Raw genomic sequence first — 23,255 nt, 5'->3', positions numbered from 1 at the left:
CACACACACACACACACACACACAGAGCTCAGGTAAATGAGGCTGATATGTCCATTTAAGAGAATTTTCAAAGTACAGCGAGAGAGAGAGAGAGAAAAAGGGGGTGTGAGAGTGTGTGTTTTTTTTTTTCTCTAAATTTCCCAGGGGGTGTTCCGTTTTGAATCTGCTTCCTCTCTTGGGTACTCCTGCAAGTTTACTTCAAGAGCCTCTGTCTCTACATTTGCAATGACATTCATACTGTATTCAGCCTACACACACACACAACACACACAATTGCATGCCATGTTATGTGGCCATGTGTCTGGCTTGACACTGGGGGGGGGAACACAGAGGCCAGATTAGGGAAGTATGGATAAAACATAGGTCCATGGCTTGATGTTGCAGACATCAACACAGTGAGCAACAGCTCAAACATTTGCCTCATTACGTGCACACACACATATACACACACACAAGTACATCTCACAGGAGAGGCCTAGCTTTCTGCATCAGTAAGCGTTTAGGCCAACAGTATCAGAGGGAAGAAGCTGGCATGGCTTCATTTTCAGACTTTTCATCAGTTTATAGATTTGTGCTCTGTTGCATTACTTATTCATGCTCTCTGGACCAAACGCTGCCCTGAAACCCAGCCCTGATCAATGGGAATGACCTTGGGGAAGCTCACAAGGTTAGGCCACATGCTGGGTTTCATCTCTTTTTGTTTCTTTCTGATGTCGCCCGTCTCTTTATCTCCGGGCCGCTGTTGTGGTGGCTTCGTCTGAGCCGCCGCCTTCTTACAGTTCATAGTCTTGCAGTAAATGGCCGTCTAGGCTCATGTATCCCTGGCAGTGAGCCTGATTCAGAAGGAATGATTTTAACATTTCTCTTGACAAGCTAGTGCTTTGCTTTTAAATGTTTTCAATCTGTGAAAACAATTCTAGTTCACAGTAGCTGATGTTGAATTCTTGATGTATTTTATTGTGAGATGGGGAGTCATAAAAAACAAACCAATAAACAAACAAACAAAAATAACTATCTATAAAAAATTTAACCAACAAATTAAAACATATAAAACAAGTTGTGGCCTTGACGCAGACAAACAAAGAAACAACATTGGCACAAATAAAACAAAGTCATCAAGATTTTGGCTTTGTAAAAAGGGCAGCACAGTTTCATGGTTAAAGACAATCTTTCAATATAACAGCAAAGACTCATGCGTGTATAGCATACGATTAGTTTATCAATGTTCAGTAGCTTCAAAGTCTAGTGGGGAAAGAGACAATGACATGAGAATGGGCATCGTGAGAGAGTTCTGATAGTACTGGGTGTTTTTTTCTTTATTCAAATAATTGAAAATTTGAAAATAATACTCTTTCTGTTTTAAAACACTTTGAAATGCTAGTTTCTTCCCAAGCTTTGTATTCATTTTTCTTTGAAATTATTCTTCATACTAAAATATATTATTGTATTAATACAAACTACAATATTGTACACTACATTGTGTAATAAATAACGACAAAGAAAAATATAAAAATAAGACACATAAATATAAAAGGTATCTAAAACTAAACAAGTAAAGTTATACTGGTGAAGGGGGTGAGGAATAATACTGCAAACAAACCTTACACAATGTTCACTGAAAAACACAAACAAACCAACAAACAGAAATGACAAATTAATACTGACTGTTATGAAAATAGAAACTAAGTCTACAGGCAAATGGGAATTGGGATTTCATATTTGTTTGTTACCTGAAGAAAAAGCAGATGTGCAACTAATCCAATACAGAAGTGCACCAAACGGGAGAAAAGATGAGCCCTCCAAGGCTTGAAAGACTACTTTCTTTTTTGTTCTCTGATTGCTTTTCCTGATACATTTTTCTTAGAATGTATTAATTTGTTCATAAAAGAGGCAGTCTTGTCCTTTTGGTCAGGACTAGTGGTTCAGGTTTGGGGGTCAAAGATTTGCTACCACATTAAAGACAGCGTGAGCCCCCCATGTGAACATGCTGCCTAGCAACAGTGTCATAGAACCGCAACAGCTCTGTCGAATGGCACTTACAACATGCAGGATTTTGCATAAGGGGGGGGAGGGGTTGTGGGATGTCAGGGACTGTGGACTCTTGCCTGTGAAATCTTCAACAATCCAAATACAAACCCCACATAATGACAGAGATTGCTCAGAAATCTTGGCTCTCAAAATGTTTAATTTGGATTTGAGATGGTCATTACCAGCCCATCACCCCACCAGACCCGTGTAAACCTTGCTTCTTCCTCCTTATTTTTTTTTTTTTGTTTTTACATTTAAGGCTCACAGACCAGATAAATATGGAGCTAGCAGGGGCTAGCATGGCATAGGGGTTAGCTATAGAGTGCTAATACTGAAAGGTAGACATTAAACAACGCAAGGCCCACAGAGGTGTTCCATCAGTAAACTGGGAGTATGGTAGTGCACAGGATTCTTCCTTCAAATGCAATAAAATACTGAGTTTTGTTCATTGGCAATAAAAATGTATAGAAATTTCTCTCCCAACTGTACAGCTTTTTAAGGATTAAACAAGAGTGACAAAAAATTAGTAACACTGATAAAAAGAAATTGACCCAAGGTGTTTTAGTAATAAAAGATTATTAGCTAAAACATGTCTATCTTTCAGTCTGTATATGCATCAATTTTTTTTTGTTTTGTTGGTGTTGTTAAACTTTGTATTTATACAAACCATATTCATAAACACTGAAAATTGTCCTTGACATGGAAAAGCAACTATTTTTTCATTATCAGGCACACCAGGGGGTTTTATACACAGTAGTGGGCTCAAACGCAGTGCTGATGCCCTCACGCTCACCCTCACGCGTGCTCTCATGCTCGTCCTCACGTGCATTCTCACGCTCTCTTTCTCGCGTGCTCTTGCGCTCCTCCTCGACCTCTGGAAACCAAAGCACCATCTGCAGGCTTGGTTCCTTTATATTAGTAACTTTTGTGAAACCTTTTTATTTGTAGCAGAGGATGAGGGCACCAAAAGCCCAGGCACCCCTTTCTCTTCATTCTGCAACTCCGTTTTCACTGGCTGCATCTCCTTCATTTGCGTCGGCACCTTTCGTGTTCTCTGCATCCTCCCGTCCTCCTTTCTCGTCTCTGGTGTTTCCTGGCTGCACCGCTTTCTCCTCTGTGTCCATCGCCTCCTCTTCCTCCTCCTCCTCCTCCTCCTCAGCTCTTTCAGTCTCCCGCTCTTCCTCGCCCTCCTGCATCACTACAACTGCATCTCCCTCTCCCTGCTGTCCTTCCTCTAGTGTTTCCACCTGCGCTTCCTCCCCTCTCTCCTCCTCTTCCCATTGTGCCATCTCTCTAGCTGCTGCCTCCTCCTCCTCCTCCTCCTCCATCTGCTCCTGCTCCACCATCTCCTCGTCTTCATCCCCTCCTTCATCTCCAATCCTCACCACCTGGATCTCGTCCTCGTCCAACACACTCCCCGATCCTGCCTCGTCTTCCTCCTCGCTCTCTTCGTCCTCCCTGGCGCTGCTTCCCCGCTCGTCCGAGTCCAGCTGGGAGGGGGGCGAGGGGGCTGTGCTGCCCCTCTGAGGCTGCCCCTCACTGGGGTTGTCGTCCTCCTCGGTCCCCTGGGCTGGGCCCTGGCCATGGACCTCCCTCTTGCAGTAGGAGTAGCGGTGGTTCATGTGCTGGGAGTAGGAGCCTGAGTGGGAGAAGCGCTTGCCGCACTTGTCACACTGGTATGGCTTCTCTCCAGAGTGCAGGCGCAAGTGCTCAATCAGGTGGTGCTTGTGTTTGAAAGCTTTGCTGCAGATTCCACATTCATGAGGCCTCTTACCTGTGGGTCAGGAGAAAATTATAGCATGCTTTTATTTCAGTTTGATATGAAATGTCAACCATTGTGTGCTCTCTCTCTCGCTCTCTCTGTCTACTAGTACAGTACATTTTCTTTCCCCCTTTATCATTTTTTGTGTTGAGTAATTATCACAGGATTATCCCCTTATATCCCCGAAAGATACGGAGCAGTGTGTGTGTGTGTGTGTGTGTGTGTGTGTGTGTGTGTGTGTGTGTGTGTGTGTGTGTGTGTGTGTGTGTGTGTGTGTGTGTGTGTGTGTGTGTGTGTGTGTGAGAGAGAGAGAGAGAGAGAGAGAGAGAGAGAGAGAGAGAAAAATTAGATTTTCAGAGCTCGTTACACAAGCAGTTTAAAAGCCACCATACACAGCTCAGCTTATGGAGCGCCTCTGTGACAAATACCTCTGTATTAATCTGCACAGTACCTCATAAGCTTCCCTTTCCCAGCCTGCACATGCCAAGCTTCAAAGGATTAAGCATTACATGTCACCATGTATCCATGGATAATAAAACCAAACAATGAATCAGAACAAGCAACAGAGAGTGAGACAGCCCAGCTCCACTGTGGGCTGGAGAGAAAGCTTTTCTAAACTGTGGCTTTGGAGGGGAGGAAAAGTGAGCACAAGCTCACGGTTCAAGGCCCAGTGATGTCATTTGGATGTAGGCTGCTAGCTTTTGGCTGAGTATCTGAACACAGAGAGAGAGAGAGAGAGAGAGAGAGAGGTGAGTGGCTTTTGGCTTGGCTAAGATCATATGCTCCCAGTAACTTGGAGAGAGAGAGACAAATTACTAACAGAGTTGTGATGTAACATCCTGGGTTCCATGTTAAAAACTAATGCTTTTGGCCTGCAAGCGACAGGGAAAAAAAACCACACCCTCAAGCCCATGTTGCTGTGTTTGGAGCTGTGAATTCCACCATGTTAAGTGTGCAATAGGTAATAATGTTGAAGCTTGAAGTGTTCAGTCATAATTTCCCCTTCAAATTCATTTTGCTTCATTAGTCTGTGGAGACTCAATAGCTAACTGGTGAGGGAATGAATTGACAAGGGAGTGTGTGTGTGTGTGTGTGTGTGTGTGTGTGTGTGTGTGTGTGTGTGTGTATATATATATATATATATATATATATGTATGTATGTATGTAACATACCCGTGTGTTCATATTTATGTCGAAGCAGAGAGCTACTCTTTTGGAAGATTTTGTCACACAGGTCACAAGCATATAAGCCATTTTCTGTCTTTTTCATCTTCTTCCTGACTGGCCCAGAATCTGAGTCTGTCTGCTCCTCCAACACTGAGGTCAGCTCTGAACTGGTATCCTGCTTTTCCTCCTACATACATACACACACAGAGGAAGGCAATTTTCAATTCATTTTTACACACACACACACACACACACACACACACACACACACACACACACACACACACACACAGAGAGTGGGCGAAACAAGTGTTGAACATGTCACCAATTTTCTAAGTAAATATATTTCTAAAGGTGCTATTGACATGAAATTCTCACCAGATGTCGGTAACAACCCACCCAATCCACACATGCAAAGAAATCAAACCATAGATGTCCATAAATTGTGTAATAATGAGAAATTATACAGGGAAAAAGTATTAAACACGCTTACTGAAACTTATTTAATACTTAATGCAAAAGCCTTTGTTGGTGATGGCAGCTTCAAGACACCTCCTGTATGGAGAAACTAGTTGCATGAATTGCTCAGGTGTGATTTTGGCCCATTCGTCCACACAAACACTCTTCAAATCCTGAAGCTTCTGTGGGCTTCTTCTATGAACTCTGAGCTTTAGTTCCTTGCATAGATTTTCAATTGGATTCAGGACAGGTGATTGGCTGGGTCATTCTAGCAACTTTATTTTCGTTCTCTGAAACCAGTTGAGAGTTTCCTTGGCTATGTGTTTGGGATCATTTTCTTGTTGAAATGTCCACCCTCATTTCGTCTTCATCATCCTGGTAGATGGCAGTATATTTTTATTAAGAAATGTCTCGATACATTTGTCCATTCATCCTTCCTTCAATTATATGAAGCGTGCCAGTGCCGTATGCTGAAAAACAGCCCCACACCATGATGTTCCCACCTCCAAACTTCACTGTTGGTATGGTGTTTTTGGGGTGATATGCAGTGCCTTTTGATCTCCAAACATGGTGTGTATTATGGCATCCAAAGAATTCAATTTTGGTCTCATCTGACCAAACTATATTCTCCCAATATTTCACAGGCTTGTCTAAATGTTGTTCAGCAAACTTTAAACACGCTTCAACATGCTTTTTCTTCAGCAATAGAGTCTTGCGTGGTGAGTGTGCATACAGGCCATGGAGGTTGAGTGTTTTGTTTTCTTTGAAACAATTGTACCTGCTGATTTCCAGGTCTTTTGTAGCTCTCCACAGGTGGTCCTTGTCTCTTGGACAACTCTTCTGATAATTCTTTTCACTCCTGTCTGAAATCTTGTAGGGAGCACCTGGTGGTGGCCAGTTTATAGTGAAATGATGTTCTTTCCACTTCTGGATTATGGTCCCAAAAGTGCTCACTGGAACCTTCAGTAGTTTAGAAATTCTTCTGTAACCAATGCCATCAGTATGCTTTGCAACAATAAGGTTGTGAAGGTCTTGAGAGAGCTCACATGTTTTACCCATCATGAGATGTTTCTTGTGTGGCACCTTGCTAATGAGACACATTTTTATAGGCCATCAGTTGAACCAGCTGATATTAATTTGCACTAAGTGGCAGGATTGCTTTCTAATTACTGATATATTTCAGATGGTGTCATGACTTTCCATGGCTTTTTGGACCTCTCTTTCTTCATGTGTTCAATACTTTTTCCCTGTGTCATTTCTCATTATTACACATAATTTAATTTATGGACATCTATGGTTTGATTTCTTTGCATGTGTGAATTGCATGTGTGGATTGGGTGGGTTGTTACCGACATCTGGTGAGAATTTCATGTCAATAGCACCTTTAGAAATATATTTACTTAGAAAATTGGTGACATGTTCAAGACTTATTTCACTTGCTGTGTATGTGTGCGCGTGTGTGTGTGTGTGTGTGTGTATATAATAAATAAATAAATATAAAAAACATTAAATGGCCTTTACCTTGATGCCATTGACTTGAAGTATGGTCTTCTGGTTTGAGTCACCCCCTGCTGGACTGGAGGCTGTAGTGGTGTAGGTGTAGGCCAGCTGTGGGATCAGGATGGTCTGTTTAGTGGTGGTGAGGGCACGCAGACACTGCCCTTGGCCCTGCTCTGTGATCGCCACCAGCGTGGGCAGTTGAGTGGTCATGATGTTTATGGGATTGGCACTTGTTTGGCTGGCATAGATGGCAGCATTGGGGCTTGCATTGTTGAGCACTTCCTTCTTTGTGCAAGTCAAGTTCAGTGGCTCGTCCTGAGCCAAGTAAACAGTGTTAGCATGGGCACTGGCTGCATTGGCAGTGCCCGCTGATTTCGGTAGGGACAGGTCCAGAGGTCCATCGCCCTCCTCTGTGGTGTGGGCTGGCACGGGCCCGTCAACGGACAGGTTTAGTGGTGAGGGGGATGCTGGCCCGCTCTCTGTCCCGTTGACACAAGCTGTAGTGGCCTCTACTGGACTACAGAGCTCCTCCTCCTTCTCCTCCTCTGGGCTCCTGTCCTCGTCCTGCTCTGGGGTCGATTTGAGAGTTTCCTCCTGGGTCCCATCACCTTCTGTCCCAGTGGTCTGCTCCTTCTGTGGTGAGGTGTCCACAGAAATTTGCCCAGATTGCATCTTCTCAAACCATTTCCGGACCACATCGGTTGGCAGGCTGACCGACTCTGAGATCTTGGCCAGCTCCTCCTTGGTGGGCTCTGCGTTTAGGGCGAAGTAAGCCTTAAGCAGGGACAGCAGGTTCTTCAGAGGAGGTTGACCAGGACACAGTTTAACGTCTACTTCTGACTCCTCTTCTGGGTGAGTGCCATTGACCCGCTGCCCCTCCTTGCCACAGTGTCTGGGTGTTGCATTGTCCTTCTCCCGCTGCATTTCCTCATCCACAGTGATGGTGGTTTTGTCCCGGCTTACCTTACTTTTGACCGTAAGGTCCTCGGGCAGTTTCTCAGCCTTGCAGGCATCCATGTTCTGCTCCGCGGGCTCCTTCTTCATGCTGTGTAGGGTGGCCTGTGCTTGGGCTGCGTCCAGACTGTAGTTGATGATGATCTTTGTGGTCCCATCCTGGTCTACAATGGGAAGACTGATGGCTTGGATGACCTGCTGAGGGGCCTGTGCGATGGCCACTCTGTTGGTTCCTGTGACAGCTGTGCCTGTGGGCTGGCCCTTGGTCTGGGTGTTCTCCAGCACGTGTCTGATCATGTTCCCATCCACTGCCACCTTCAGCATGTTCTGCAGGTCACCCAGGTTGATGCTGATCGGGGAGACCAAGCCCACAGTGGGAAGGACCACAGCTTGCACTGCCCCCTGAAGAGGAGCCGTCGCTCTTCCCTGGAAAACGCCGTTAACTCCTCCAGCAGTTTGGGCCGCCACCACCACAGGCTTGTACTCGTAGTCCAGTGGCTCAGACTTGATCTGTGTGAGTGGGAGCTGATCCTGCAGGGGTTTGCTGTGGTCCAGTTTTTCCCGGTGCTGGGTCCGGGCCCTGGCGGGCGAGGAGGGCAGGGATGGCGAAGGGCACTGAGGGGTCTTGGCGCCCCCTGTGGCCGGGGAGGGTCGTGACCGGCCATTCACAGCGATGAGACTGATGCATTTCTTACTACTGATGTGGGAACTGTAGGAGCCAGAGTGGGAAAAACGCTTCTTGCAGTTGGAACATTCATATGGTTTCTCTCCTGCATGTACAGCACAGAGAAACACTCCTTATAAAAACCATTACACACTGGGACTGTTCACACAAGAAGGTTAAAATGTTATTTATTTATTTTTTAAAAAAAATCTTCTGATCCTTTATTTAAAATCAAATAAAATGATATGTAATTACATGAATTGAATTCTAATGGAAGGTAAAATAATTGTCATTTTAGCAAATGGTTACAAGTATGTACTGTTTCTAAACTTATGTAAAGAAAAGCACACACATTTCACCCCCAACATCTGAAAAGCATGATGGCTCATTAAAATAAACTTTGATATCTAGGAATTTTGAATAAAAGTAAATCAGAGATATTCCAAATGCGCCATGTGCACCTGATTGCTATTTTCAGAAATAAATGCTGTATAATCACTTTCCTTTAGCTGCACCGTCCAAAGCAAATACAAACACAATTATGTTTCCTAATTTAGAGGACTATTCAGAGACTTCGTAAGTAGGTCTTTCATGGAGCACACTAACGCTAACTTACCTTATTACTAACACAGTTACACACACACACTCACCACTATGGATGCGCAGGTGCTCTTTCAGGTGGTGTTTGTATTTGAAGGCTTTGCCACATTCAGTGCACTTAAACTTGCGGTTTCCTCCTCCCCCCGTTTGGCTTACATGCCGCTAAAACAAACAGGGGCAAACAATCAAAAGAGGTGGAAAATATCAACTATGCTGTTATTTTATCATCATGATTATCATTATATGTATATCACATCCATAATAAAATGAGTAAAAATGACAAATGGTAAATGTTAGGAAATAAAGTCATTAGAATGCTAGGATATCACATTCTTGCAGAACCCACAGGAGGTGGCACAAAGCACATATGGTGTTAAATCTGAGAGGATGAGCACCGGTGTGTGGCCCCAGCTAGTCGTGCAAGGTACCTGCTCTCTGCCTGCTTTGTGTGCGGTCATGTGGCGGTCAAGCTGTGTGCGGTAGGCGAAGGTGTAGCTGCACATGGAGCAGCTGAAGTTGTCCTCACTCTTCTCGTGCCTGTACTTGATGTGCTCCTTTAGAGATGTGTAGCGCTTGTAGCCACGGGAGCAATACGGACAGGTGAGCAGTTGAGAGAACGCGTCCGGCGTGCCTGTGACAGAGCGGGGGGTGAATGGGGGGGGTGTCAGGCGGACAGAGAGAGAGGGGGAGGGGTGGAGAGAGGGAGAGGGAGAGAGAGGGGGGAGGGGAGAGAGAGAGGGAGAATAATGAAAAGAGCAAGAGAGGTAAATGCAAGGACAAAGATATGAGCATAATGACTTTTTGTGTGTGTTTACAAATCTGTCTCTGTCACAAATGCACACACAATAACAAAATGCACTTTCACATCAGATGTGTTTTTGAGATACAGAGAAGAGCAGAGTAAAAGACACAACCAATCACAGAGGGCCAGTGAAAGCAATGATAAGCTCGTGAAGACACTAATTATGATGACAACATAAAATATTCAGCATCGTAATTCAAATGTGCATAATGTGGTAACACGTATATAAATGTGGTTAAGCACCTAGAAAAAAATAAGAAACCGAATGAACATATATGTCGATGTATGTGAGCATGGGTGAGTGTATTAAGTGCGTTTGTGTGTTGGTCTGTTATTGTTCTGGTTTCTGGAGTGCAAGTCAAAAATATGTGAACTTCAGTCACGCATAATAACATAGAGCTTCTTCACTTCACCTACAGCATAAAGAGAAGGGTCAGGAGAAGGGAAATTTCGTGGGGGGGGTGGGGGGGGGTTGCAACTTGCTAATCAAAAACACCACAATGAATGTAATGTGAATGTAATTATGAGGTTGACCGGTGAGTAGGAAAGAAAAGCACTCTTTAGCCTGGCAAAAATGAGCTCTTGCAAGGGTGAAAATGAATGACAGCCCAGAGAAGACAGGATTCATTAATAAGACACGCATGAAGCTACAGTATTAGATTCTTGGGGACTGTCATAGAGATTTGCAGTGGTGAGCCCCATCTTATTATACATTAATGAGGATTACATGAGATATTCACCAAGTCAATACATTATAATACACTGCGTATATATTACATCTCTTGTTATTACATCTCTTGTTATTCATGTCTGACCAACACAAATGTGGACTGTAATAGTATTATATGAGACTAACTTTCATTTTAGTATGGTTATGCATTGCTGCTCCTTAAATGAAAGTGAACTGCCGTCCTAATCACATTTATTTGGCCCTTAAACTAGAGAAAAAACTGGGTATACACACGGCTAATGTTTCCCTGCACATATTCCTGTGTCCGACTTTCAAACAGGTAACATATTACCTGTTAACAGGTAATGTATTAAACTCTTACTCTGGCCAGGTGACACACACCCACGCACAGGGATATGAGAGAGTCTCTGAGGTATGAGGCATTTGCTCAGGTGCGGTCTGTTCAGTTTCTGTTCAAACAGGTGAGCAGAGGTGGAAATGTCATCAAAGGCGAAATGCGTGTTCACCCACGAGTGTGGTGTGTACCGGCGTGTGAAGCTTTTGCTTCATCGTGACCATGAATTTGAAATAGACCGTGTGTGTGTGTGTGTGTGTGTGTGTGTATATATGAGAGAGAGAGAGAGAGTGTGTACCATTCTCTTCATGGCCACTGGTCTCTGGTGTGCCCTGTCGTGGTTCATCCTCTGGAGCCTCTGGGAAGATGACTGCAGTGTCTCCCTGCTGAAGTATCTCCTTTACTAGATCATGCCTACTCCTCTCATCCTCTTCTGACACACACTCCTCTTTCACTGCAACACACACAGGCACATTAAATATATTGTGCCCTTGAAAGTGATTTTGTCTAGAGAGGTTCTTCACTGTTAGGAAAAATTGAAAACAGTGTGATAAGTGTAAGTCTATATAGGTGAGCATACAATTTGGGTACATTAGGGTCTTATAGAACTTATGAACCCTCTGGACCACATCAGCATCAGGTCACCCAGGTTGATGCTGATCGGGGAGACCAACATCCAATATGATTTGGATGTTCTACAAAGACTCTTTGACACCATCTCAAAAACTCTCCACTGTAAATCTTGGTATATTAATGCCAATCCTAATCTATAGCTGCTCCAGCTAATAAATATCTCCGTGAGGCTGTGAGAGGACAGTGTGTTACATTAGGTCGGGAACTGAGCTCTGCATAACCTCAGTTCTCCATGTTGTGAGCTCTGCCACAGATGTGAGGGCTTCACAAGTGCTGGTCTTGACCACCACACCACCTGATTTCATTAATTAGTTTTCCTTCCTCGTTTGGGGTGGGGTTTCATTAGTGAATTCACGTGGTGGTTTGTTGCGCTAGAATAAATACCTGCACATAATCAGCTCTTACAGCATACCAGGGCTGTCCAGGCTCTTATGAGGTCTCAGTGAGTGCATCCTGTTTCTCACTATCTGTTCCCCTACTGACATGTCGGCAGATTTTACACAAGGTTCAGTGGTGTCATATATCAGCCACTCAAGCAACGTTTTGGTTTTCAGTTTTGCTATGTAAGTGCTATAGCTGAAATAAGGCTCTTGCTTAGGTGCAGAATAACCCCTCTGAGTATAAGAGGGGCCTTCTGCCTACATGTTATCCATCTGATCCTTAGTATTTTCTGTTCCTCACACACAATGCAGGAAATCAGACATTACAGGTTTTCTAATTACTCAGGTGCACATCATTAACACTCTTAGTTTCCCATACACAGATTAAGTCTACTCTTGGATGCATCTGAAGGGCTAATGGTGAATCATTGGAAAACTAAAAATAATTTATCTTTAAACTTACTATGAGTCTGGGAAACTGGTCAATGGTGTAGTGAGAGCTTTTAAGATACAGGAGACCAGTTTCCTAGACACAGATTAATCCTAAAACTAGACTAAGAATAACTTCCAGTGATGATTCACCACTGGTACTGATATTTAATGCAAGCCTAACTGGCCCAGTGTGTACAGACTGTCAATCCAACCCTGGACACCACTACTATCCACTTGTAGGCTCTCTTGCCCTAACAGGGACTGATCTTCGTAAACACTGTGGGCCTTGAAGTGATGTATACCTTAGCTTCAGGGCTCTGCACTGAACACCACCACCTAGGCACATTCTGGAATACTGTGCAAGGCTGATATCATAGACGCACTGTCTAAGGACAAGGTAAAAATATAGTGAGAGACAATGTCTCCATCAAAAAGCAAAGCAATACATTAAACTGGACCAAGGTTTTACAGAGGGAGACAGCGGAAGGCTCACTTTACAGAAGCTTTAGGTGCACATAATGGTAAAATGATAATTATAAAATATCCCTCTTCTCACAGGCAGTGTACAAAAAAGCAACTAAATCTCAAACGCATATTTAGCCTACTTCCAAGGCAAACAAATCAATCCAGAATAAGTAATTCAGTCTTGATTTCTCAATATTCCTTAATGCACAAACTGTGCTAAACCTTCTGTAAAACGAAGCGCTTAACTGGGGCACTGTATTCTGCTCCTTTATCGCTTTCTAACGATCGGCTCAGCTAACGAGGGCAAATGAAGGAATGAAGGCTTTGGGAAAAGGGATGCCGGAGGCTACACACATGCAGCTCTGCCCAAGTATGCTACTCTTTGACGCGTGCACACTCCAAACCAGTCCACGCTGTCAGACATTACAACTAATGGCATTGGCTCATAATTCACAACGTTTGGAACACCTGAGGACATCTGTGTATGCCAGGACCATTTAAAGGGATGTAGGTATGCTGAGGGGTGGGCAGTAAACCTAATGAAAACAGCGAGTGTGAAAATGTATCAGAGAGAGAAAAAAAATGTGGCCAGCCCTGGAAAGAATTACAGCTTGCAAATGTGGATTTGTAGACAACACAAAATACACATTTTTAATTCAATAAGATACAGATAAACAGCATGAAAAAGATGAGGGCAACAGCAATCGAGCCATTTCTACTAAATCCTTTTCCATATGCACCTGACAGACATGACGATCCTTAATCAAGTAACCAGTCACTTCGTTGCTATCATGGGATAAACTCACAGCCAAAAGTATATGAAAAGCCTAAATCCCAATTTAAACTGATGTGTGGGATTATCGCTTGAGTAGGAACAGAGAATCAAGGTTCAAGCAAAAAGCTTCCCTTCCCCAGAGCCCTTTTCTCCTGTAATAAAGGCTTATGACAGCACACTTTTACAATGACATCATTGCTTGGTAGTCGCTGCGGAGATCGCACGTCAGTAGCAGGGCCAGAGAGAGAGGAATGAACCCCTTAAGAAGGAGTAGGAAGATTATATTCCTTCCTTTAAAAAGCTTACGATGGAGAACATGGAGTATAGCAGCTGTTGGCACTCCTCTCTCTAATCCTCAGTCCCATTGTCCAGTTCCTACTTCCATCATCTATAGCCTTCTCTTCCCTGCAGAGCTCAGGGACAATGCCTAGAAGCCCTGCATGCTACACTATGCAAAATCTGATAGGAAGAAACACATAACTCTAGCCAGCCTGTACCTTGCACTGCACAAAAAGCAATACCAAGGAGTGCTACAGCATGCGGTTAGTGTAATGCGGTTTGAAGCAGCATACAAATACACTTCCTCCAGTACCTAAACACACCGCGCGGTGGAAGATCAGATAAAGTGCATGAGTGGTGGTTCGCTCGATAGGATGTGAGGATGTTTGGGTGAGTCATCACATCAGTGTGGTCCTTGCCCATGTTTAGAACCCTAGTGTGTGTGGAAAGTACACAGAGGTTTCAACGATGTTTAGCACTGGGTATCTCTTCCAACTGGTAGTGTAGAAGAGAAGTCACTGAAATGTTGCAATGGGGCTTTCTGATAAAATCATCTGGTTTTTGTTTTGTTTTATTCACAGAAACTATTGTAAAGGGTGTGTGTGTGTATATGAGAGAGTCTTGTGAAATTAATCACAGGGGCCTGTTTGATTCCTTTCATGTACATTTAGAATAGAAAAAGGGCTGTTTGACAGCACTTGTAAGTGCTATATATCAAATACTCTAAGTAATTTCATAGAGGCCTGCCCAGTAATATATTGTCATCTTCTGGATTTAGGGTATGTTTGCATCATACATCCTAAAATGACTATTCAATATACTTTATGCACTCAGTTTCAAATAATTAGCTGCCTTCACTTTTTGGTTCTAGTGGAAGTTCCCTGTGACTCAACTGCTTACACTACTTACTGTATATTGTGTCAAGAAACAGGCTGATCGCATTACAATGTTTCTTCACTGAAACATCTCATAGAGGAAATGAAATGGGTGGGTAACTCTTCAAGCTGGTTAGCAATATTACTTTCCTTTTTACTTGCACTTTGTGATGATAAGTATTTTTATGGAGCAAGTGCACATTTACTGAAAATGTATTTTTGAAATATGTATTTATTTTTTTAAAGGCCCTGGTGTTTACAAATTTATCTCCAGGTTGATAAACAGCCCACCTTTTTGGTACAGGCAGCTAGTTACTTCACTCAGTAAACTGAACTCGTTACACTGAAAGCACCTGGTTTGAATTAGACAGGTTTTAAAAGGGTGCCACTTTGTCCAGTTCAGATGGTGAGGAGGCGCTCTACCTCTCACTGGCCCAAATGAAAAGGTTTGCATGATCATACATAAAGAAGAAAATGACACACACACCCAAACCCAGTGTGCTGGAAAAGAAAAACCAAAAAGAGGCCTGGACCAGGCTGAGGCATGTAGGGTGCTTTCACATGATTTATTTTCTATTGTTCTAAAAGCCTACTGTATTTTATTCTTTCTTGGGGCCCTGATCAGCTATAAAGAGCACACAAATATCAAACAAAGTACAAGCTGCGGTCCATGCTGTGTGTGTGTTTGGGGTATCAGGGGTTTTGAGATGTGATGGTTTGAGATATGTGGAAGTTGTCCAACCTAGCTAGGGAGCATCTTGCCAAGTGGGCTGCAGAATATATCCCATTTATAAATTGTGAAACATTTGTAAAATCTTTGCAAACACGGTAGGGAACAACATTTAAAAGCCAAGTAGGAAAGAACCCTAAGGGATGGATTCTCCTCCCTCTTCATTTTTCCATTTCAAGTGTTTTGCAAGCCTGGAACAAAGCCACCTTCTTTGGGTCCTTGAGTCGCCAGTGACTTTAGCCCTTTTCCAAAGAAGCCTAGCGGGTGCACTGCTAGTGCCCGTGCAGGGCCAGGAGGCTGGGTTCTAGACTGGGTAACAGATGAACTAGCCCAGGTCCTGCGCAGTTCCAACTCTGCCGGTGTAATGGCCCCACTGCTCCGCTGTGAAAGGGAACGGTGCATTTTCATTCCACAGAAAATGAGAGGCAACACTGTGCACGGGGCTAGCGATGGCTTCTAATCATGAAGATTGAGAGGGAGAGCGAGTCTCTGTCTAACTGAGAAGACAAAGTAGAGGTGTAATGGAGGAAGAAAAAACAAGGCTTTAAAACAAACATGTAGACCACAGAGAGTCAGTCTGTCTGTATCTGTGGTAGGTGGTGGTGTGAAGTAGAAAGACAGAAAGAGGCTAAAAGGCTTCAGGAACAGTCAGAGGATGAAGGGCGAGCCTGAAATCAGAGATGAATGGGGTAAAACAGGGCTGAGCTGATATTGTAGACCTCATACTGCTAGTGACTACTTTATAGCCTGAAGGGCTGTGAATTATGGGAAGTGTAGGCAGATGGCTGTATATATCTAGAATGTGAAATCTGGAAGCAAAGTACAGCACACATTATATGTGGACAGGCCAATTTCTCTCAGTGACACACCTAATATCTCCTATATCTCTTCCGTAGTCACCGGAGTAAGGAAGAGGAAGAAGGAAGAACACTGATCTTAAAGTAAACATAACAGAAATTCAAAAAGACTGACATTTCTATGACTATGATTACAATGATATATGACATGATGTGATGTGATGATGATTATTTGCTTGTTGTCGTAAAGAGAAAAGCAGATAAGCCAGTCATCTCTCAAGTGTTTATTACATGAAGAGCTCAAACGAAACTAAAGGCATTCCTCTTTTCTGATCCTCCCACGACAGAATACACTGCTTCAATAAACTTGTATTCAGTGAATACTTCTGAAATACTACAGCATTGTACTCAAAGAGCCCTCACTCTGCCAACACCTCTTTACGCGTGTGTTTATGTGGGTGTGGGTGTATGAGGGAAGGAGTATATGAGACTAGGCAGTTGCTGTTGTAGCAGTGGTTTTAATGTCAGTATATTATCTACCATGGTGTCTGTGTGCTGCTACCAGGCTTTAATATCCAATACCCACTCATGCAGAGCGCGCACACACATCAGCTGAAAACACTCTTCCACTTCCCAGCAGGAACTCACTATCTGGATATCAGGGCTTCTATCTCCTCCACAGCCGTCCTAATCACAAGCATTCCACCCTGGCCCATCTATCTGCTCCCTGCTAATCTAAGCCAGGCTTCAGGTGCGTCAGCTAAAACACTTGGACTGAAACCCACAGCTAATGCCCGAGCACCACCCTGCAGTGTTTTACCCTGCAATCTCTCCTAACTGCCAGCCTCGACTTGGCTCAGGTTTTGCAGCATTATTTTATATGCAAACTCCAACAGTACTTAATCTTCAGAAGGCAGCACTCATGATGTTCTGTTTGACATAACTACTGGTCCTCTTCTCTAAAAATGTAACCAGTTACTACCTTCATCCCATCTGTCCTCAGGGCCATTGTGGTCATCGTCGTGGGCAATGCTGTCACCGTCAGCTCCATCTATGAGGGTTCCCTCTTCCTCTACGATGTGAAGCTTATCTTCATCATCAGAGTCCGACTGGCCTTCCAGTCCATGGCTGTAGTTGCTCACTGCACAGAGAGAGAGGTTGTTTAGAGAGAGGTGTCTATATGAGCGCTGCAGCGAAGGCCATAGGGACACACATGAGGTAAGGTGGAGTAAAAGAATGGGAACAGATGCTATGGTTAGATAAAGGAGTGAAGGGGAGGGAAATGACAACGTTGCAACGGTGAACTCATCCAGTCTGCGCCCCCTTGTGGTCAGCCAGAAAGAGGGCCCCTTGGGTGGGGTTGGGTGGGGAAGCAGTTTATTAAAAGAATAAAGAGAAAGAGCAGGAGAGAAAAGGAGTCATTTCTCTCACTGGCAGGGGGCAGAGGAGCATTGCCTGACTGAGTTTATCAATGAACAAACGGAGCAGAGACAGAGGACGAGCTGGACAGGCAACCCACCATTCAATCAGTCAGCCAGACACTGGGGCAGGTCTGCTGTGGCAACCTGCCCATCAGCACAGTGGGACACCAGCAGCAAAGTCTCTTACCGCAAGTCTCTTAGTTTAATCCACACAGAGACGTTTGATTGTCCTGATGGAATGATATCGTAATGCTATGCAGCACGCATTATAATTCAGCAGGACATGGTGACTGGCTCAAAGTGAAAACATCATGGTTCCAAAAACGAAGTGCGACATACTGAAAGTGACTCAAAATATCATCATGAAAATGGGACAAAACAGGCTAGGATGTATTCTATGAGTAAATGACTCAGCACTTTTGGAATTTGCTCTGGATGAGAGTGTCTGCTAAATGCCATAAATGTAAACAAAAGTACACTAAAACTACTGCAAATACTTCCACTAATTGTACAATTCAGACAATTTTGATAACACTAGAAAATATAAAAGGCTTTGGCTTTTCCTTATTGGTAGCAAAAGACCATCCACATATTCAGTAAAGCACAGCTGTCAAATAAATTCTTCATTATTTGGACGGGAAAATGTTCTTACTTATACTGAAGAGCATCTCCATACATTATTCACTTTCTCTCCATAAAGAGAATGCAGACTTTTCACCCATTATCAGCTAACTGGAGCACTGAAGTACACCAGCCCAGTGGCTCAGCTTACTCCCCTTGGCCTGCAGTGTCTTTGTTTGTTTCAGTGTTGTCCAGCATCACCTGATTTCTCTAATGAGTTATTTTCCTTAACAAAGAACCAGGTTGTCGAATCTTGCAGGGGCTGATCAAGGAGTAGCATCCATCATGATTATACTGCATATTTATACATGTGAGACTGAGCCCACATCCAGCACAGGCATCTCAAGTGCAGAGCCTGCTGCTGTGTACAGGACTCCCTGTGTGCGGCACTAAAAAGGCTTGCGCACTTGTCTTCCACATTCGTGGCTTCCACATTCTCACTACTCTGCCCCTGAGTCAGTCCTGATTCATAAATACCCACTTCATAAACAGGCTATAAGTAGTAGTTTCTAACAGCCATTACTCAAACCAGTGTTAAACATTATAATCATTGCACATCCGATCTCTGCTGTCTCCACTAAATGTCTCTTTTCTGTTTTTAATATGAAAGGAGAACTAAGTGACCTCCATCTCGGCACTGTACACCTGCAGGGACGTGAGATAAGGGTAAGTAGGATCGATTTTCTGTAGCCAGCCAGACGACCTTAATTAGCAGTGTGTGTGAATGTGCATGTGTTTGTGTGCGTGGAAGCGAGTGGGCTTGGCTCAGTGTGACATGCCATTCTATTAGAAGAGGGTAGCCTTGCCTAATGAGTTCCCATTCGTTAAGGTAAGTGCTGGCTGAACAGAGCCGCTAATGCTAGCAGCATAAATCAAGCCTAAAGAGTCAGATTCCTACCCATCAGCAGAGAGAGAGGGACAGAGAGACATACAGAGAGACATACAGAGAGACACCGAGAGAGGGGAGGTGGCGACGGAATGTCCTTTGCCTGCCTTATGATGTGAAGTCTGGAAAATAAGATTCAACCTCCATGACTACTTGTCAGCATGGAGGAGAGCGGATGTGCAAATATGGAAATACATTCACAAATGTAGCATAAGAGCTGTCAGACATAAAGAAACACGGAGGTGGTCATGGCAAACGTTCATGTGTTTAGAAGGAGCTGGAAGGTTTCCTGGTTCCTCTTTCCAGAACCAACAGAACACTCTAGCAGGGAAAATGAGTGTGAACCTGAATGCTGAACTGCACTGGCTGTGGGGAAGGGAGCACAGGCTGTCTCTAACTGACTGCAAATGTATGCCTGTGATAGCACTGCTCTAAGATAAGTGAGTGGGAGAGCCCTGATAATGTACCTAAAATGAAAACAGCTCCTCCCAAAAGATGACCCCCCTTTAGGCCTGCACACTTCTGCCTGTGCTACAAGAACAGGATAAGACATAACGGCACTCCTAAAAGTCGAAGCTTTTCTACCTGAACAGCTTAGAGAGGGGGTTTTCTAAAATGTGAATGAAGAGGCTCACTCGGGCAGGTGTATGCATTCCCCACGTAAGCAACAGGGTGTGCCGAAGCGCCTCCAGCTCCCTCGACCTCCACCCTCTGCACCCAGCCCCATTTATCCCAACCCTCTTTTCCACTCGTCTAAGTACCCTTCTCTGGCCTGGCAAAATCAATTTTCCTTACAGAGGTGCAAAGTCAGCACAGAGCTTGGCTATAGAGCTGAATCTCTCTCTCACACACACACACACACACACACACACACACACACACATACACGCCCACACCCGCCCACACACCATATCTCTCCACTGCTGGCTGTATCTAGTACATTTACATTAAGCTGATTTTGTGCTTTTCTTCCTTGCACTCTGTATAACGCACTTTCTCTTTCAATCTTATTCTCCCTCTCGACCCTGTGCTCTCATTCTTTTAGTGCTTTAAGCAGATCTTGCCAACCTCTCCACTTGGCTTCTCTCGCACTCTCTCTCTCTCGCTCTCTCTCTGCTGTGTGATCATTGACAGAGAGGGGGTGTGTGCATGTGTGCAAATGAATGAATACTTTTACATACCCTACTATATAGTATATTTCTCCTTATGCCGAATCAAGTGCATGTTCATCAGAAGAGACTGGAATTTATATACATTAACATTTACATGCACTTTCAGAAATGGGTTTGCCACATTCATATGGGCTGACCGGCTTGAACCTGCATTAGAGCAGCGAAACCCACCCAATGGCATACCCCATCAGCATGACACACAGTCTCAAACATTAGGAGTAACCACATATCCCATCAGGTAGTGCAGCCAAGGGAAGCAGGGCGGGGACACTAGCTGGCAGGATGGGAGCAGCCATGGGGCCGTGTGGAGTTGGCTGTGTGGGAGGGGTCCGTGACTAACGGTCCCAGGCTCTAGTCCACTGTCACACCTGAGAGATTTCATTACTGCCTCCAGCAGATGCATGGAGGAGAAGTGACTACACACACACTTGGGAAGTAGAGAAATGGCCGACATTAGTTTACTGAAGAAAAACAAAACAAAACAGGCAGCTACCAGGAAAACTGGGGTCGTTAAACTTTGCACAAATGATGAGTATGATATGGGAAGACACAGTGGGATACTAACGAAACACAACAAAACACAGTACTGTAACTGCTTCTGCAAAACATGTCAGGGGTGAAAAACAAGCGCAGAGCTGTGGAGCATTGTACACACCTGCTCATCCAACTGAGAGCCAGTATCAGCACCAAAACCAAGACCACTGGCGTGAACACTGTCTTGTGTCTGAGGTGATGAAAGGGTTAAGGACATGCAAAACAAACATTCATCACCACTCTAGTGTATACCATTATTACCAAACTCTCCATTTCCAAAGCAAAAACAAAAGACTGATGCTTCTGCAGTGGGCAATATGGCGAAATACTTTACTGAACACTGAACTGTCAAATAATAATTGTACCTTATTATACTTAATAATTATTAAGTATTAACTATATTACTAACTGTTGGACTTTTTTCCCTGTTCTTTCTTTCAGAATGTATTTTTGTAAATTCTGAGTAAACAATAACTGTGTTCATCTATATTAAGCATGCCAGTACAGTTTTGCTGGTGCATTGTTTCTGCTCCAGCTTGTTAACAAATCTCAGAAAAACAAAATATCAGGTGTATCGCATATCATAAAAAAGTCTTCAAGTATTGTGATATTTTTATTTTTACCATATTGGCCAGTGCTACTTTTATATGAACTGCTCCCAACCAAATATAAAATGACCACACCCCTGCTGTCTCCTGTGTGCAGCTCAGATGCGGTCTGTGTTCCCAGAAGGCCTCTACACTGCTGTCTGGATGTCCTAAAGAAAGCCAACACGGGGCTCTGCCTTTCAGGTGTCTGCTCCAGCCTCAGATCTGTGGTCCGATACGCGCCACCCAACCTGGTATCTGCATAATCCCAGAGCTCTCAGTCGCACACGCTGCCTCTTCTAGATGGAAAAAACACAGACTGTCTAGACCTTCGCTACTTGAATGCTAATTATAATACCACAAGGACCGATATTACAATGTTGGTTTGATTAATCCAATTTCTTTACCCTTAAAATGAAAGACACTAGAACCAAAGAAACAGACATGACATATTGATTTGGCATTAAGTTGGGCTATTATGTTCCTGCAAGCTTTTTTTTTTTTGTACTAAGTCAATGTCAATATTTCTGAAACAAATATCGCAAAATCACTATAGATAAAAATAAGAAATTTGACACTCAAAACTAAAGAAGATTTTAACTCAAAAAGAAACCGCTTTGGAGATTGTTTGCTTCATAGACCATCACACATCACATCTTTCAGCAGCTCATCATCCCTGTCCAGGCCAGTTCAGTGCTAATTGTTCACAGTCTCATTTCTTTGGTCTCCTTTATCCTGTCCTCTTACTCTGGAGAAGCATTAAAGCTGGATGAGGTGCATCTCCATAGCAAGTCCAACATCATTATTGTATGGCAGGCTGGAGACCAGCACGTCTGAACCTTTTCTGATGACCATGCATCCATAAAACGTAAATTTTACATAAATAGTCTACACCAATGTAAATACAGACACAGGTGTTTGTTAAAATAATGATAAGGGATTAAGAGTCCACACTGGACTCACACTGCTTCTGTCCAGGCAAGGAGACTCTACCTTACGCTATATACGCAGAAGCAAACAGAGACAGTGCATTTGTTAATTTGCAGAGGGATTTCCATGTGACCATAATGCGGCTGTTCCTCCCAGAGTCCGTAGCTGTGCTTTCAGTCATGATTCCTTACCTGCAGTTTCATTAGGCCCTCTTCAAAAAACACCCGCTCGCCAAGTAATGGCTCGTAATGGTGTTTTCGTTTTGAAACTTTGTTGTCTTTTGGGCTCAAGAGCTTTTTTTTTTTTCTTCTCTAAGTTCATTTTGAATGGGACTACACTGTGTGTGTAAGAAAGACAGGCCTGCACTGGGGGCTACACTAGGGTGTTTTTTCTGGTCAGCACCGGAGAAACCGGGCTGCTCCTGCCCTGCGGAACGCAACTATGTCAGGAATGTCCAATCATAACACTTTTCAGAGTGGCTCTGTCATGGTGACAGAGCAGTGTGTCAGCTTTTCCTACCTCTGCTACAGCAGTCAAGCTTGACAGAGCTGCTTCTGAGCTACTTCATGCTGTACAGACAACCCTGTAATTTGCCACGATTGGGGCGAAAAAGAGCACAGTGGCTTGACAATGGCAATGTTTTTCAGCATGGGGTATTCGCTGCTAAAGGCGTGCAGTTTGCTAACAGCAGCAAAGATGGACAACTCAGTAATCAGCACACTTTACATTGTGTGCTGTCAGACTGAAGCTCGGTGTCCTGTTGAGTTCTAGTGACAG

General features: G+C 43.8%; 1 protein-coding gene and 1 long non-coding RNA gene across 5 annotated transcripts in view; both read right to left on the bottom strand.

The window, feature by feature from the left end:
- Positions 1 to 931: 931 nt before the first annotated feature.
- Positions 932 to 23,255, bottom strand: part of zeb1b (zinc finger E-box binding homeobox 1b) — a 49,938-nt gene continuing 27,614 nt past the window's right edge. For 3 of the 4 annotated variants that reach the window (XM_035533345.2, XM_035533346.2, XM_081697634.1), the window contains 7 exons: positions 17,310 to 17,468; positions 11,260 to 11,415; positions 9,563 to 9,765; positions 9,185 to 9,296; positions 6,938 to 8,640; positions 4,964 to 5,144; positions 932 to 3,802 (listed from right to left, as the gene is read on the bottom strand). In XM_035533345.2, the coding sequence (XP_035389238.1) occupies positions 3,018 to 3,802; positions 4,964 to 5,144; positions 6,938 to 8,640; positions 9,185 to 9,296; positions 9,563 to 9,765; positions 11,260 to 11,415; positions 17,310 to 17,468 (3,299 nt within the window). In that variant the 3' untranslated portion in view covers positions 932 to 3,017. The remainder of the gene's footprint in view (positions 3,803 to 4,963; positions 5,145 to 6,937; positions 8,641 to 9,184; positions 9,297 to 9,562; positions 9,766 to 11,259; positions 11,416 to 17,309; positions 17,469 to 23,255) is intronic. The other variant, XM_081697635.1, reaches the window with a different exon arrangement.
- On the bottom strand, positions 3,995 to 4,955 carry LOC145651319 (uncharacterized). Its single transcript, XR_014117190.1, has 2 exons — positions 4,611 to 4,955; positions 3,995 to 4,503 (listed from the first exon to the last, which is right to left on the bottom strand). It is a non-coding gene; the product is annotated as an uncharacterized LOC145651319 (long non-coding RNA).

The sequence above is a fragment of the Electrophorus electricus genome, chromosome 15 (genome assembly GCF_041902795.1).
Source record: "Electrophorus electricus isolate QZ-2024a chromosome 15, ASM4190279v1, whole genome shotgun sequence".
Classification (NCBI taxonomy): domain Eukaryota; kingdom Metazoa; phylum Chordata; class Actinopteri; order Gymnotiformes; family Gymnotidae; genus Electrophorus; species Electrophorus electricus.
This window is presented reverse-complemented; position numbering and strand designations above follow the sequence as displayed.